This window comes from Gadus macrocephalus, chromosome 5 (assembly GCF_031168955.1).
Source record: "Gadus macrocephalus chromosome 5, ASM3116895v1".
In the NCBI taxonomy this organism is placed as follows: Eukaryota; Metazoa; Chordata; class Actinopteri; order Gadiformes; family Gadidae; genus Gadus; species Gadus macrocephalus.
Window position 1 is genome coordinate 8,440,438 of NC_082386.1, and position 15,447 is coordinate 8,455,884.

The 15,447-nt window shown below is 48.7% G+C and overlaps 1 protein-coding gene and 1 non-coding gene across 2 annotated transcripts in view; both read left to right on the plus strand.

The window, feature by feature from the left end:
* The first annotated feature begins 6 nt into the window (after positions 1 to 6).
* arhgef10 (Rho guanine nucleotide exchange factor (GEF) 10) overlaps positions 7 to 15,447 on the plus strand; it is a 34,204-nt gene continuing 18,763 nt past the window's right edge. Inside the window, exons 1-14 of the mRNA XM_060052006.1 lie at positions 7 to 54; positions 458 to 657; positions 2,040 to 2,151; positions 2,410 to 2,522; positions 2,629 to 2,706; positions 2,953 to 3,132; positions 3,399 to 3,515; positions 4,003 to 4,095; positions 4,677 to 4,847; positions 6,707 to 6,852; positions 7,594 to 7,790; positions 12,257 to 12,372; positions 13,706 to 13,833; positions 15,264 to 15,364. Coding sequence (XP_059907989.1) covers positions 469 to 657; positions 2,040 to 2,151; positions 2,410 to 2,522; positions 2,629 to 2,706; positions 2,953 to 3,132; positions 3,399 to 3,515; positions 4,003 to 4,095; positions 4,677 to 4,847; positions 6,707 to 6,852; positions 7,594 to 7,790; positions 12,257 to 12,372; positions 13,706 to 13,833; positions 15,264 to 15,364 — 1,741 coding nt within the window. The 5' untranslated portion in view covers positions 7 to 54; positions 458 to 468. The remainder of the gene's footprint in view (positions 55 to 457; positions 658 to 2,039; positions 2,152 to 2,409; positions 2,523 to 2,628; positions 2,707 to 2,952; positions 3,133 to 3,398; positions 3,516 to 4,002; positions 4,096 to 4,676; positions 4,848 to 6,706; positions 6,853 to 7,593; positions 7,791 to 12,256; positions 12,373 to 13,705; positions 13,834 to 15,263; positions 15,365 to 15,447) is intronic.
* On the plus strand, positions 8,102 to 8,175 carry trnai-aau (transfer RNA isoleucine (anticodon AAU)). Its single transcript has one exon. It is a non-coding gene; the product is annotated as a tRNA-Ile (tRNA).

The following is a 15,447-nucleotide window of genomic DNA, read 5'->3' on the forward strand; positions in this document are numbered from 1 at the left end:
CAGATGAGGTGATCTACGATGACGTGCCCAGGGAGAACTCAGACTCCAACACAGGTCAGTGATGAACCTGAACCCATCCAGTTCCTCTAACTCATCGTGCCTATTTGATTTGCTTACTTTCACTTTGATTTGATTTTATTGTGTGACACTTGAACACGGTTTACGTACAGCCTTTTATAAATGGATCCAGGCACGCTATCAAGCACCAGAAATAGAATCATGTTGTTCTTTGTATAAGTGGTATTGCTGTATTTCCCAATGGTCTTACACACACACACACATTGTATGTGTAGAGATTATGATCCAGACATTTGGCAACAAAAATCTAGTTAAATCTGAAACGATTCAGAATAAGAAATGTTATCACCCATCATGACCAGTAATTAAAGAACAATCAAACGAGTCCAGTCCGTCCACGGCGGCGGTGTCCCATGCTAACGACCCGGTTGCGTTGCAGACCCAGACGACATGATCTACGACGACGTGGAGCTGGGGGAGGACGGCGGCGGCGGCGGCGGCGGCGGCAGCTCGCTGGACGCCGGCTGGAGCTCCAGCGAGTTCGAGAGCTACGACGAGGCCAGCGACGGCGAGGGCCGCCCCGAGAACGGCATGCCCCACGCCTTCATGAGGGGCAAGCCCCCGCAGAGGAAGACCCACGTGTGTACACGCACCAAACACTCCCACATCCACGACCCCCTCCCCCCCCCCCCCCCTGGGCCCTCTCTGTCTCACTCGCTCACACTCTGATCCTAGGGGCGGATTCAGAGATGAAACCCCCCCTATGGATTGCATTATTGATTCCTGATTCCCTTATTGATTCCTGGTTCCCATGTATGGTTCATTGCTACCTCGCTCCACACTACTCGGATGAAGACAGTGGATGGATCGCCCTGCGTCCATCTCGTTTGTGTGTTTGCTATGTATGTGCGCTCTTAATTGTAGACGGCCCTTTTGGGTTCAAAGGCGTCGATCCACTTTTGCTGATGCACACCCCTCTGTCACTGCTTAGCTTTGCATTTCAATGGTATTTCTGTGTGTAATTTGAATGTGCAGTGTATTGTAATGTAAGACGTGGTGGCTGCATTTTTTTTAAGCTTAAGGGGTGTGTTGTTGCTGGAGAAACGTCTACAACAAAACAAATCGACGGACGTCCCCCACACACTCGCCACGCAAACTTTTGCCAGTAGTAACGCTTGCTTTGCTTCCGTTTAGCTCTCTCAAGATCTGACACGCTTGAAAGAACACTATGAGAAAAAGATGAAAGATCTTATGGCAAACACAGTGGGAACGGTAGAGCTGCAGCAGCTCAAGCAGAGGCACGAGCAGAAGGTAAACCGCCTGCCCGCTACCACCTCTCCCGTGTCCCTGCGCTAGACAAAGTAGTCCCGACCGCCCCCCCTCCAACTCTCTTCCCTCCACAATACCCATATTCACGCTCTCTCTCTCGGCCTAGCTAACCCCAGCCGTGGGCGTCTCGGCTCTGCTCACAGACTGGTTGACCTCATCCTGCTCTCATGTGATTGGCTGGTGATGGTGGTGGCCTCGGTGGTGGTGGTGGTGATGATGGTGGTGATGGTTGAGTCAGCGGCGTTGTTTATCTTTATGTCCGTCGTCCCATGCTACCCTGCATTTCAAATTTCAGAATTTTAAAAATGATAAATAAAGCTAACACCTAAACACCCTTTTGTAGCGGGGTTGCTAACCTTCGCATTCCATTGCCTTGCTAGAAATGACGGCACATTCCATGCTATTCAGTAAGGTAGCCGTGAAGTCTAACAAAAGTTGGGTCATTGGGTTCATCTTCCATGCTGGAGTCGTGGAGGTAACTCTACGGTCACCCCTGCTCCTCTCCTCTTCTGTTTACATCAACTGTCCTAACATGTCCTTAACACTGCCCTTATACTCCCACAGCTCACCCTGGTTCTTTGTTCGGGGAACGTTTATGGGCCGATCTTTATACATGCGAAAAAAGTAATGTTTAACGTTAACGTTTATAAGTATGCCGTCATGTATATGTTTTTCTTAATTTTTGCCTGAAGATGCAAAAGCTGGTGAAAGCTGCCAGGGAAGGCACCAAAGACGGACTGGAGAAGACCAAAGCAGCGGTTAAAAAAGGACGCTCTTACATCAAGACCAAGTCCTTCTGTAACGGTACGCATTGCGGTATCATCTAGGTTTTTATCTCCAGGTTTAAAGCAAAATTCAAATACATTGTTGGCATACAATACCGCTCTGGGCGATAGTGTCAAGAGCAATGAACGTCCAATGAACTGGTGTTGATATAACCTGCGTGTTGTAACAAGGTTATCTTCAGGAGATCCAATGAAAGATTAGAACAATGACTTGGTGTTTTCCGTTATGGCTTTGTTTATCTTGGCTTGACTCTGGCCTCCGCTTTGTGTGTCACAGAGAGGAAGTCTGCCTTCTTTGAGGACGAGGAGACGGACCTCTTCATCGAAGTGGACTGCTTCAACGTGGAGCCGGTGTTGGGGCCCGCCCCCGAGGGCCTGTCGCAGCAGCAGGTACCCAGCATGCACCTGCAAAAGCCACATCAGCCACCGATGGCACCCATGCAAAAGCTCTCTGCTCATTGGCTAGCTCCCTGGACTGCTGTTTGTTTCCCCACAGCTGGTGAGACGGTGTATATTGGGATCGATACTGGAGAGTGAGAAGAACTATCTGGACGCCCTGAAGAGGATATTAGAGGTAGGGAATTTTGAACACTTCAATCAAGGACGGCTGCTAAACAGTCTATAATTCACTGTCCATTATTTAAATCGCCTTGGATTAAAGGGTCTGCGTTTGATATTATCATCTACTAAATTACTAAACATTAATGTGAATGTCTGCAGTAGCAATGTTTGACCAGCGGTGGTGCTGTTGATCATTATTTATTTTAAACTGCAGTGGAGTCGCTAGTCGAATCCCCCTGTCTCTCCTCTGATCCCACAGCAGTACGAGAAGCCACTGTCGGAGGTTGAGCCAAGACTTCTGAGTGACAGGAAGCTGAAGATGATCTTCTACCGGGTGCGGGAGATCCTCCAGTGCCACTTCCTCTTCCAGATCGCCCTGGCCAGCCGCGTGGCGGATTGGGACAACCTGGAGATGATCGGAGACGTCTTCGTGGCGTCGGTGAGCCCCGACTGAAGTCTGAAACGCGTGGTTTGCCGTTGATGCAATGGCTGTAGTTGCTAAATAACTAAGGATTGTTCACAAACATTTTTCAAACTGTAAGAATTTACAGTATGGTCATAAATAGGCTTCACAGTACTTCAATACACATATCCAATATGTTCACCAAAAACCACATATCCATCCGGCCTGTTTGTAATAATAATTGACTTCCACTCCCTGTGTGTTGTATTGAATGTATGTATTGTATTTGTGTGTGTCACCAGTTTTCCAAGTCCATGGTGCTGGACGCTTACAGCGAGTACGTCAACAACTTCAGCACAGCCATGGCCGTGGTGAGGAAGACGTGCGCCGCAAAGCCCAGCTTCCTGGACTTCCTCAAGGTCAGGAACACACACACACACACACACACACACACACACACACTCATAAAAAGATGCACACATACTCTCTCGTTAAAACACACACACACACACAGAGTATGAAAGGTAAAAAAATCTAATCAGATGCAGCCAAAGATGTTTTATTTGCCAATGGAATGCAGATTTACTTCAGTATTAAAGTGTGGCGTGTGCATCTTGCTGATCCAAGTGTCTGTTGATAAATGTACCTGCCGGAGATCTTCTCTATCAGGCTCAAATATCCCCCCCCCCCCCCCGCTCAGCATTTTGTTGACTATTTTCGGGTCAAAGTTGAGTTGGCATATCATCTTCCGCCACATACTGTATTTTCTAAAAACTATATAGGTTTAAAAAAATAAAAAACGATACAGCGTCTGTATCTAGTTTACGACCATGTGTACAATGTATTCCCTACCACTGCATTGACAGCACTATAAGAATCATGGCCCCTCTGTTTATCTCTGCTCAGCTTCGTCAGGAGACCAGCGGCGACCGCGTCACTCTGTACGGCCTGATGATGAAGCCCATCCAGAGGTTCCCTCAGTTCATCCTGCTGCTCCAGGTATTGGGGGTTAGGGGCTCACTTGTTGAACTAGCAAGAAACCTTCAATGAGAACGATAGTTACGTATGTAACTACGGTTGCGGTGCTTTAGCGCGAGATGGAACATCCAGTGCTAAAGCACCGCCTCTGGCGGTCAGTAGGAATGAAATAGAACATGTACAGCACAGACAGAGTAGTGTGCCCGATGGCCAGCAGGGGGAGCACTTGGCACATATGTTTTAAAGTGTGATTTTTGATGAGTGCCCTCTATACTCAAGATGGGCTTTCAAAAAATGTTTTTCCTCAGATCTCTCTTAATCCTGCTACTTTCCTTCACATAGTTTATGCTTATGTCTTCAATAAGCAATATGCAGATCACCTGTGATACCTTCACTTCCAGTTGAAATTAGCAAATGAGCCCAGCGTAATGAAATAAAGTTATTTGTTAAAATACTAGCCGTCTTTTCACCCAGTCATGTCTTTGTGTGTGTGTGTGTGTGTGTGTGTGTGTGTGTGTGTGTGTGTGTGTGTGTGTGTGTGTGTGTGTGTGTGTGTGTGTGTGTGTGTGTGTGTGTGTGTGTGTGTGTGTGTGTGTGTCCAGGACATGCTGAAGAACACCCCGGTGGGCCACGGCGACCGGCTGCCCCTGCAGATGGCGCTGACGGAGCTGGAGACGCTGGCGGAGAAGCTGAACGAGAAGAAGAGGGAGGCGGACCAGCGCTGTGAGATCAGACACATCGCCAAAGCCATGAACGAGCGCTACCTCAACAAGGTCCATACACGCACACACGCAGAAACGCACACAAGCACACGCACAAACTCAATGATATTTTTTTATCAAGTGCTATTTTTAAGTGCCAGGCCATACAACATACAATAAGTGCTTACATTTAGTGCCAGGACGTACAAAATAAGTGCGTCAGATGGAACCTACTACAGGGAGCCAGTGGGGGTCACACATGGGAGGACTTTGGTAGGTTGAACCCCAGGCGTGCCGCAGCATTCTGGACATTCTGGAAGGTTCGGTCGAGTAGGAAGGGAGTCCAGCCCGGAGCGAGTTGAGGTAGTCTAGGAGGGAGATGGCAAGTGCTTGGACCAGGAGCTGAATAAAAAACTGTTGCCAGTACGGGTATCGAACCCGCGACCTTGGCGTTATTAGCACCACGCTCTAACAGACTGGGCTAACCGGCCCCTGTAATACCTGTAATGACCCATTGGTGAATGCACCCCTAAGCCCACACCACTTGTTTACCATACAGTGACTATAATTAATATCTTATTTTTTTTATGTTTATTTCATTCAATACTTACTAATATTCAATAACGAGGTTCATTAACATAAGTTCATGATTTAGGTAAACTAAAACAACAATTGCCTTTCTTTTTAACATGCGCAGGCACGTACAAAATCACACATACACACACATAAAAACACACACACTAGACCTATTGATTAGTTACTACTAATCAATAGGTCTACTTTCCCATGTGTATGTTCTTATTGATCATGTTTTTTTTTCCATTCAATAATCAACAGCAAGGTATGAAAAAATGAAAGTTCCTGACTTAGGAAAAACTAAAATATCAAGCACTGAACACTAAACAATATAATATTTCTAAACGCATGGCCATCACCTTGGTGGAGTTTGTTAGTTTCTGTGTGTGGTGCATACCGACTATGATGTCATGGCATCTCCCCCGGACAACACACACCCTTATGGTAGACATGTGAAGTGGGATTGGGGTTGTGCTCACAAATGTGTCTAAATCTATGCAACTGGGGACGGTTAGCTCAGTTGGTTAGAGCGTCGTGCTAATAACGCCAAGGTTGCGGGTTCGATACCCGTACTGGCCACAGTTTTTCATGGTATAGGCTGTAAACTAAGGTGGTTTTACGAACTGGTAGATCGATGTCAGAAAGAAAGTCTGTCGTCAATGCTGTGCTGCCACATTCCTAGAGAACACCAATAGTAAATGCCTCCTAATATTTCCCTAAACCTCTTTACCTGTCAGTCTTGAATTATCTAATTATTTTCCCGGCATGTTTATTTTTATTATTTTAAGCTATTTATTTATTTTAAATAGCCGAGTTAATTCGGAGTATTTCCCACGTCCAAGAATGTAAACCCATCCACATAATATTGGTGAGTTTGCATTCCTGTTGTGCACGTATCTACAACGACAGAGCTGGGCCCTGCTCACCCATCCCACCCTCGTCCGTTCCTTTATCATCAGTCGCGGATGTTTTCACTGATTCCAGACGTCTTCAGAGACTCAAGCTCCTGGTGTTTAAATCATTCAGAGAGATTCTCCTCGCATCAGTGTGTGGGAGGCCCTTCTCAGCTAGCTGGTTCACATGCTGGGCCAAGTGCTCTCCTCCTTCTAAACAAGAGTAGTATTTATAGAGCCCGTCGTAGCCCGCCATGTGCTCAGGAAACCAGGCACCGCCTTCCCGAGGAAAAGTAATTATTTATCCGTTTGTATATCGGCCTCCTCCGAGCGTTATCTGCATGGAAACACATGGCGGAGCCGTGCATGGAGGTTCACTGCTACCGTTTTCAGCAAATGGGTTCATGCTGTGCTCGCCTTGGTACACCTGGTGTTGACCTCTGACCCCCTGAACCCCTCTAGCTCCTGAGCAACGGCAGCCGTCACCTGATCCGCTCCGACGACATGGTGGAGACGGTTTACAACGAGCGCGGCGAGATCATCAAAACCAAGGAGCGACGCCTCTTCCTGCTCAACGACGTGCTGATGTGCGCCACGCCAAACATCCGGTAACGGCCCCCCTCGAACCCCCCTCGAACCCCCCCAGCAGACCCCCAACTGGGCTGAAGCCCCGTTTTATACAAACGCTTCATCCAGTGATGAGCAGAACACGTAACCCATCTGCCTTGTGATGTTAACTTTTTTTTAAACGTTTGTGGTGCTATAAGTCGCTTTGTTTCCCCCCTGGTTAGAATGACACGTTTAGATACTTTGTCTTTGTAGCATCAGGGCTAACCAGAAGGAAGTAGCAGGCTAAACGTGTCCTGTCCATACTCACGCCGAGTGTCTGCGTTGGGACTTGTACGTGCCTGTGAAGTGTGGCTTGGGACGATCTCAGGAAAGGGAGCAGGAGGGAAACTCCCCGGGGTTTCCACCGCGTTGTGTCGTCATCACAGCAGGCCGGCTGCCCAAAGGCCCGAAGCCTTTCTGCCTGTTCCAACAGGGGATAAAAAACTTGAATTGCAATCTTGGTAGTAATATAACCCAACCCTGTTAGCGATCAACCTCGTTTTCTAAAATTGCTAGCCACAGGGTTTATCTCATCAAACCACAACCATGAGTAGCAAAATACCCTGGAATAATTATTTACATTTAGGGCATTTAGCAGACGTATATATCCAAAGCGAATTAACATTACATTGTAAGTACATTATCTTTTCATTGTGATTCACGTTATTCGGCATGCTAGCTGATTGGTCACCAAGGTGTGGCTGGTTGAGCTTGTTAATTGACCCCTCCCCTCTCACTAGATGCAGCCAGGACGGCAGCGGGGGCGGGGCCATCGGCAATGCCCCCCCGGGACACAAGTTCCTGCTGAAGTGGAGCGTCCCCCTGGGCCTGGTGGACGTGGTGGAGTTCGGCTCCAGCGAGGACGTGCCCGACACGGGCCGCCACCCCGCGGCCCAGCACCACTCCGGGGAGAAGGTGGTCATCAACGCTAAGCCAAGTATGATAAGCAAATCATATCCACCGCCGTAACGCCAGCAAATATGTTGTCCATTGGCCTCGGTGTGTAGAGTTTTCCATTCCTCTGTTCCTACCTGAGATACTGTGGTGGAAAATTCGATGTCAATAAATTCCTACCAGGGTTTTTGTTCCAAGAGAGTTCAGCTCTCCAACGGCTGGGGAAGGATTTTTATATATCTGCATGGAGCTGGACTTACTTTAACTTCTGCTGAAATGTTATCTAATGCTAGAGACACTGAAGGAGCTTGGGGAGAGGTGACGAGGCTAATGTTGTTGTTGTGTCAAAAAATTGGCCGGTTAGCTCAGTTGGTTAGAGCGTGGTGCTAATAACGCCAAGGTCGCGGGTTCGATACCCGTACTGGCCACACTCCTTTTGAGGCGATGTGGGGTGTTGCTGGTTAACACGCGCTGCGAGTATATGAAACTTCAAGTTGACAAATTTTTCATCTGGTTTCTTGTAAAGGCATTAGCTGCCCGCATGAGCCAAATAGCCGAGTTCAGTGACCTCAGTGTTTCCACTACCTCCCTCTCCTCCTCTCCACTGTCACAGGCAGCTGCTGAGCCACCGAGCCACAACTTCACCGGGTAATTAGTGGTCTGTATTAATTCTAGGCTAGAAGTTAGTTTGTGTCTTGAGCATACACCTGTGTGCGTGTGTGTGTGTGTATTTTTGTTAGTGTGAAGCCCGTGGCGGGTTGCGGGTTCCGTTCATCTCGGTGCTTTGATGTTGACCGGTGTGTGGCCGTCAACAGGTTCAGCGGGACACAGCTGAGGTCAAAGCCTTCCATTTTCTATCGCCTGTGGCCGGGGGCTAGAATTACCTCCAGTCAATTACACGCAAAAGCTCTGACCTCTCGTTCTCACTCCCTCTGTCTGTGTCTCTCTCTTGCTACTTTCTCTCTCCCTTTCTTACCCTGCCTCCCGGGGACTGCTGAACTTTTTCTAACCCTGTATCTGTCTCTGTCTCTGTCTCTCTCCTTCTCTCTATTGCTTTTTCCTCTTTCTCTCTATCTCTCTCCCTCGCTCTATTGCTTTGCCTCTTTCTGTCTCTCTCTCTCCCTCGCTCTATTGCTTTGCCTCTTTCTCTCTGTCTCTCTCTCTCCATCGTTCGTTCTTTCGTGCGTGACTAGTGTTCAGTGCTGTTTAGAATGCGGCTGCCAGAGTTCCATTTGGCTTTATGCAGCCAGGATGATCACTGATATTCATGTAGTTCCAAATGCTTCGAGAGTGTTGCTGCATTGGTTGCATATGGGAGCTGAAGAGAGCTGAAATTGTGTTCAACAATCCACATTCGCACATTATGCCTTGTGCAATGCTACAGCCGTGCAGTAGGCTGTGCTCTGTGACATGAAACACATTGTGTCAAGAGGGCAGGCAGACGGATCTGCGTAAAGACGGGATGGCTGAAGGCTTCCATCCCAAGCCATCAGGTCCTAGCAGGTGAAGGCATGTAGGACCTGGCCCAGTGACTCCACACTAGCTGTCCAATACGAGGACCCTATGGCTGTTAGGTGGGTAACGACTGTCATGGGGGGGTCAAGGCCTGTCGTAACAATGTCCGCAAATATTCTGTTTACATTTAGAGTCGTGTGTGGCGAGATGGTCATTTTGCAAAGTGGGTAGCACAGGAAACAATGGTTTTCCGTGGGCTTACGTGGGTGGTTCAGGAACCTTCGGCAAGCGGTAAAACAATGGCTTCCACAGTCCTGCAGCATTCAGCCCAAAAGCAGACCGGGCCACTCGCCCCCTTAGATCCCATCCAGCATGACGTCACCCCCCCACACTGCTCCGAGCTTACCTCAACCGCTTTGAGTAAGTGCTGATTTATCCCCGCCAAGCCGTTCTGTTTGCTTGTCTTCTGTTCTGACCTGCATTGTGCCGCCCGGTATGTGTCATCAGGGGCGAGGGGAACATGGCGAGCCATGAGTCGGCGCTTTGTTTGCCTCCGAGATGTGCCCAGGTTACGCCTCGTGCCCACTGCACCGTCAGTCAACGGACGTGGGAAGGCGTGGCTGACGGATGGGGGAGTAGTCTTTGCAGAGGCAACCGTCAGCCAATCAAATCGCTTCGCCGGGTTCTTCCCGCTTCTTCCTGCTTGTTGCGAGGCAAGATGACCCGCTTTCCCGCTTTCCAGTATCGTCAGAGCCCGAGTCGCGTCACAGTGCTTAAATTTGCATACGCGATCTGATTGGATGACGGATCCGTCGCGGCCGAAAAAGTTGAACATTTTTCAACTTTTTGACGGTGGCGAACACTCCAAGTCAACGGACGGATCCACAATGCATTGCGCGACCGTCCCCATTCAAAGTCAATGGGCAACGGACAACTGACGGAGGTAGTGGGCACGGGGCGTTATTCTCAAGCCTTGACGCTCGCTAAGGTGCCAGGACATTTGGGGCCGCCACAAAGGATCATTGTGGAGGCTGGAGCCAGGGTGCAAGGGCTTCCACAGAAGCCCCTCTCATGCACCGGGCCCCGGGGTGTCTAGTCAGTCCGGCTGTGGTGTGTTTATGGGCTTGGTGCTGGTGTGGCTCTGCCAGGCTTTTGTACCTGCCTCTCTTTCTTCACTGAATTGGGTGAATTATTGAGAAATATTGATTTTCTCTGTTGTTCTTTTTTTATTTTGGGGCAGATTTCTTGCCCAAAAAGAAAGGGAAATTACTTAGTTTGTATCAAAACTTTGTCTAGATTCTTCTTAAGGTGAATAGCTGGATTGGCAATGAAATTAGCAGTGGATGAATTAGTGGTCCCTGGTCTGCCAGTCAATTTCAAATCATGCAGAAAGAATAGCAGTGAGTACTAATCCTATAGTCAATCATGTAGCAGCCAAGATTGAAGGGCTATGGTTTGCGTAACTGAAGTTGCACGCTACACTAGAGAATTCGAAGAGCACGAAAGAGGCAAACTAACACACTACAGTAGGTTTACCGAGGTACATTGTTTGTGTGTTTTGCTTTTGCATCCGCAAACAAACGGGGCTAAACGGTTTTAGCATCCGTGCTGCTAGGAAGTCTAAGAGCCTGGCTTCCTCTGCGCAGTAGTGGAGCACCTGATGCATGCCAAGTGCTCTGAATGGAGGTACAAATACCACGACTGAGGTTTCCCTGAGTCCCCTGTAAGGCGGCATTCTAATGCATCGGGTGGGGGCAGTGGGGGGCTTCTATGTTGCCATGGTGCTGTAACACTGAGGCAGCCTCAGTGTCTATTTGTAAGACAAAAAGGAGGAGGGAAGCCAGTGAGAGGAGGACCGTAGCTCCAGGCTTCTTGTTCCTCCACTCTCTTTCAGCTTAACCCTTCCTTCCTTCCTGATTCCCTGCCTCCCTTTCTTTGGTCCACCTTCATCGGGCTGTAGAATAGTTAAATATATATATATATATATATATATATATATATATATATATGTGTGTGTGCGTGTGTCTGTATATATGTCTGTGTGTGTGTGGATGCAGCAGTTGCGTTTCATTGTTTCTTTCTCCTCCTTTGTATTTGGCGTCCGATCAGTTACACGTCGGCAGCTTTCTCCTAGCCCACGAGATGCCTTACTGTTCACTAAGTGTGTGTGTGTGTATGTGTGTGTGTGTGTGTGTGTGTGTGTGTGTGTGTGTGTGTGTGTGTGTGTGTGTGTGTGTGTGTGTGTGTGTGTGTGTGTGTGTGTGTGTGTGTGTGTGTGTGTGTGTGTGTGTGTGTGTGTGTGTGTGTTGTCGGTAAGCACATCAATTCACAGTTACAATTGTGTTATTGAACTAGAGCTTGGCCCAAACAGTGCAATGTATCTCGAACGCCTTTTGTGTAGGTGGCTGAATTGCACCCCCCCCCCTCCCAGAGGAGCAGCGGTGAAAGCCAACGCGCACTGTGCAGAGCTGTCCCGCTGTACCAATCGATCCATCCTCTTTATTGATCCGCCTCTGTCTGGTTGTCAGTGTAAATCAGCAGACTCGTTAAATGCTCTCATTCGGTGCTGCCAGCTTTCACCATGCATCAAGGCCGTCGTGTCAGGGGAACCACACCCCACCGTCTCCACGGTGCCAAAGTGCACTGCGGTGATCGCGTGTCGACTCAGCACGCCTCACCACACGTATGCCATGCCTTGATGCATTTGTACATGTTCTGGATTGCCATGCTGAATGATGGAATTTTTCCTTCCCAAACTACCTCTGCGGCCGCAAGCAAGTCTGTTTGATTTGTGCCAACAGTGTTGTTGATATCAAAATCTTGTGCAGGCGTAGTTGCCGTGCTCATAATTTCATAATTTGATTTAGTTATACACTGCTATTTTGGTGGTGATCGCTTTTGTTGTGTCCAGTTCCACTCATAACATCTCAAGATTTGAATGAAAGCCTTTGTCTGGAAAGTAAGATAAGTAAATAAAATATATACTACTCTGGGATCGTTCCTATGCTAAAGTGTGTGTGTGTGTGTGTGTGTGTGTGTGTGTGTGTGTCCCAGGCAAGCTGTACATGGGACCAGGCCAGCTGTACCAGGACCTGCAGAACCTCATCCACGACCTCAGCCTGGTCAACCAGATCTCCAGCATGATCGGCAGCCTCAAGGGAATCTATCAGGTAGAAACACAGAGACAGACACATAGGTACACACACACACACACACACACATAGGTACACACACACATAGATGCACAAACACACAAACTGCTCAATATCTTCTCTGAGGAAATGGAGGACATTCCTATGAAGTCTTATTCATCAGTTAGTAAATCGTAGCTTCTCAAAGATATGTATCAATAAGCCAGACAGAAGTGGACAGAAGCAGACTTTCTGCTGCGTGGCTTCCAAGGACTTTACAACTCATCCAGCCAGCTCCTTTCTCTGGTTTCCATGGAGCCTGGGCAGCCTGCTAGGCATATTATGTCTGAGCAGATGGAATGTGCCAGCGTGGACTGTTGGACTGAAGAAAGTCACCCCCCCCCCCTCCAACTCACACACACAGGCAAACCAAAATCTACTGATTTTAGGCAATTTCATGCCTGTCATGTCAACCTGTGGCCACACACACAAACAAATACGCCCAAAGAAATACACTTACACACACAGACAGACATACGTACACATCGACACATACACACACAAATAGACACAGACATTGACAGTCAGACAGACAGACACGCACACTTTGGCCCATGTGCAGCGCAGAGAATGTGTACGAGTGTTCGTGCTGGCAGGGGCTGTCAAACCGTTGCAGAGTTCAGATGGAGACACGGAGAACACACTGAGAGACATGCGTCTCATACAATAGACCGGGGACGAGGAGCTTGACGGAGAGTTGTGCCAGAGGGGTATTCTCATCTAGAGCAAGTCGACGGGCAGCAAGCGTCAACACCCCTGAATATTTAATATCTTCGACAAAATGCCCTGAACAGCTTTGTTTTTTATTGACATTTATGAATCAACAGCGACTGCCCCAGCACTGTTCGTCCACCCTCCACTTTGTTTGCAGTTGCCATGGTGAGGGCCAGTCGACTCATCCCACCTCCCCCCTTCAGTCTGCTCGTCGTTTCCTTATCCTAAGTCAGCTTAACGGATTGTCGTGAAATCGGAGGGTTGCTAGTTCGATCCCCGGCTCCCCCTCCTAGCGGAGTGCCGAGTTGTCCCTGAGCAAGACACCCACCCCTAACTGCCCCCGACGAAGTGGCTATCGCTTTGCATGGTTGACTCCCTAATGTGTATTTGTTTGTGTGTGTATACTTGACGATGGACTCCGCCATATATACTGTATGTGTATGAATCGGTTTAAGTTGATGTGGATAACGGCATCTGCTAAATGTGATTGTGTCTTTCTGCTCTCTTCCCACTGTTCACCCCTCTCGTCTCTCTGGACCCCTGCCCCTCTCCATCCCCCTCCCTTCTCTCCCTCTCTCCTCGGGGTGCTGGGCGGCAGAACGTGAACCCCGCAGTGGCCCAGGACTGGATGTCGGGGCTCCAGAGGCTGATCCTGAAGAAGGAGGAGGAGATCCGGGCGGCCGACCGCTGCAGGATCCAGCTGCAGCTGCCCGGGAAACACGACAAGTTGGTTCTTCCCCTCTCCCCCCTCAACCCATACAGACCCACAGACAGACAGACACAGACAGACAGGCACACAGACACGCAGACACACGGACATCTTATCACTCCCCCCCCCTCCCAACCGCCCCCTTCCTTCTGCTCTTGGTGTTCTTTGTTCGTGCTTCGTTCGTGTGATGTATTTACTGGTGTTTCATCCACTAGTGCTAATATAAGACGCAAATCACACAGACGGACCAGAATATTTCTCTCCCCCTGGTGTGAACATCCCAAGGCTTCTGGCGACACAGCTGTTCCTTACAAGTGTCTGAGCCACACACAGACTCACACAGACTCTCACACACACACACACACGCGCACACACACACTGTTATTGTCTGCATATTGGCCCCCAAGCATCCACCTTGAACTTGTTTACTCACGCCACCTCCCCCACTGTAACAGAATCTCTCTCTCTCGCTCTGAAGCTCTCTCTCCCTTCTTCTCCTGCCACTCTCTCTCCTTTGCTAACTCTCTCTCCCTCTCTTCCCCTTCCTCTCTCTCTCCTTTTCCGACTCTCTCTCCCTCCTTCCCCTGCCTCTCTCTCTCTCTCTTCCCCTGACCCTGACACTCTCTCTCCTTTTCTTCATGTCCCTCTGAGTTCACTTCCTCTTCCCGTCACTCCATCCATCCTGTGCAGCCGGTTTATCCACGGTTATCTTTGGCATCACAGCTGCGTCTCCCTAGACTACCTCATGCCACGGCCACGCCTCAGCATGAGCAGCTGGGACCCCCTACTCAACCACCCTCTGCCCCCTAGGCGCCCTTAACATACACACACACCTTTTAAATATAGGTCTAAATGAGCTGGTACGGAAATAATTGGACCGTGACTTTTAATATATCATCATTAGCTAAGCTGACGGTGATATATGGAAGTCACGGTCCCATGCACTCCATCAACTCCATGAACTCAATGCACACACCTGTTGCACTCCAGACAGGCTTATTTTTAAACTGTTAACATGTATCACCCTCGGTTGCCATGAGGCTAATGAGTTTGAAACTGTATTAGCTCTTATCCTGACTCTGTTGTATACGGGGAATGGGTTAACCCAACACTTGTTAGTGCTTGGCACTTGGTTCTATGAACATCCTTACTGTACTAACAGTGATATATTGTTTCTCTTTCTTCTGACAAATGTACTCATTGTTAGTCGCTAAAGATAAAGTGTCTAACATTTATATTTAGGGCATTTAGCAATGTATTGGCTCTATCTAGTAGTCAATGCAGCCCATCCGGATATCTGACGGACGTTCCAAATCGTAAAAATGCTTGCCGATGCTCAGACATAACTCTGCTCTCTGTTTTAAACTTTATTCCGCCATCTCTGTCACCTCTCCTAGGATTAGTGGAAATATGCGCTACTGCTTGTTGACTTTGGTTCTGTCTGCAGGACGGGCAAACCGACGTACTTCAGCGCCGTGTTCAACACCTTCAGCCCGGCCATCAAGCAGTCGTGGATCAGCAACCTGCAGATGGCCAAGCTGGCGCTAGGTACCTCACAGCCTCAGACTGTGTCTTCATCAACCCAAACGGGATGTGTGACTCAGACGGCCTTGTGCCTTCCATCTTATGCT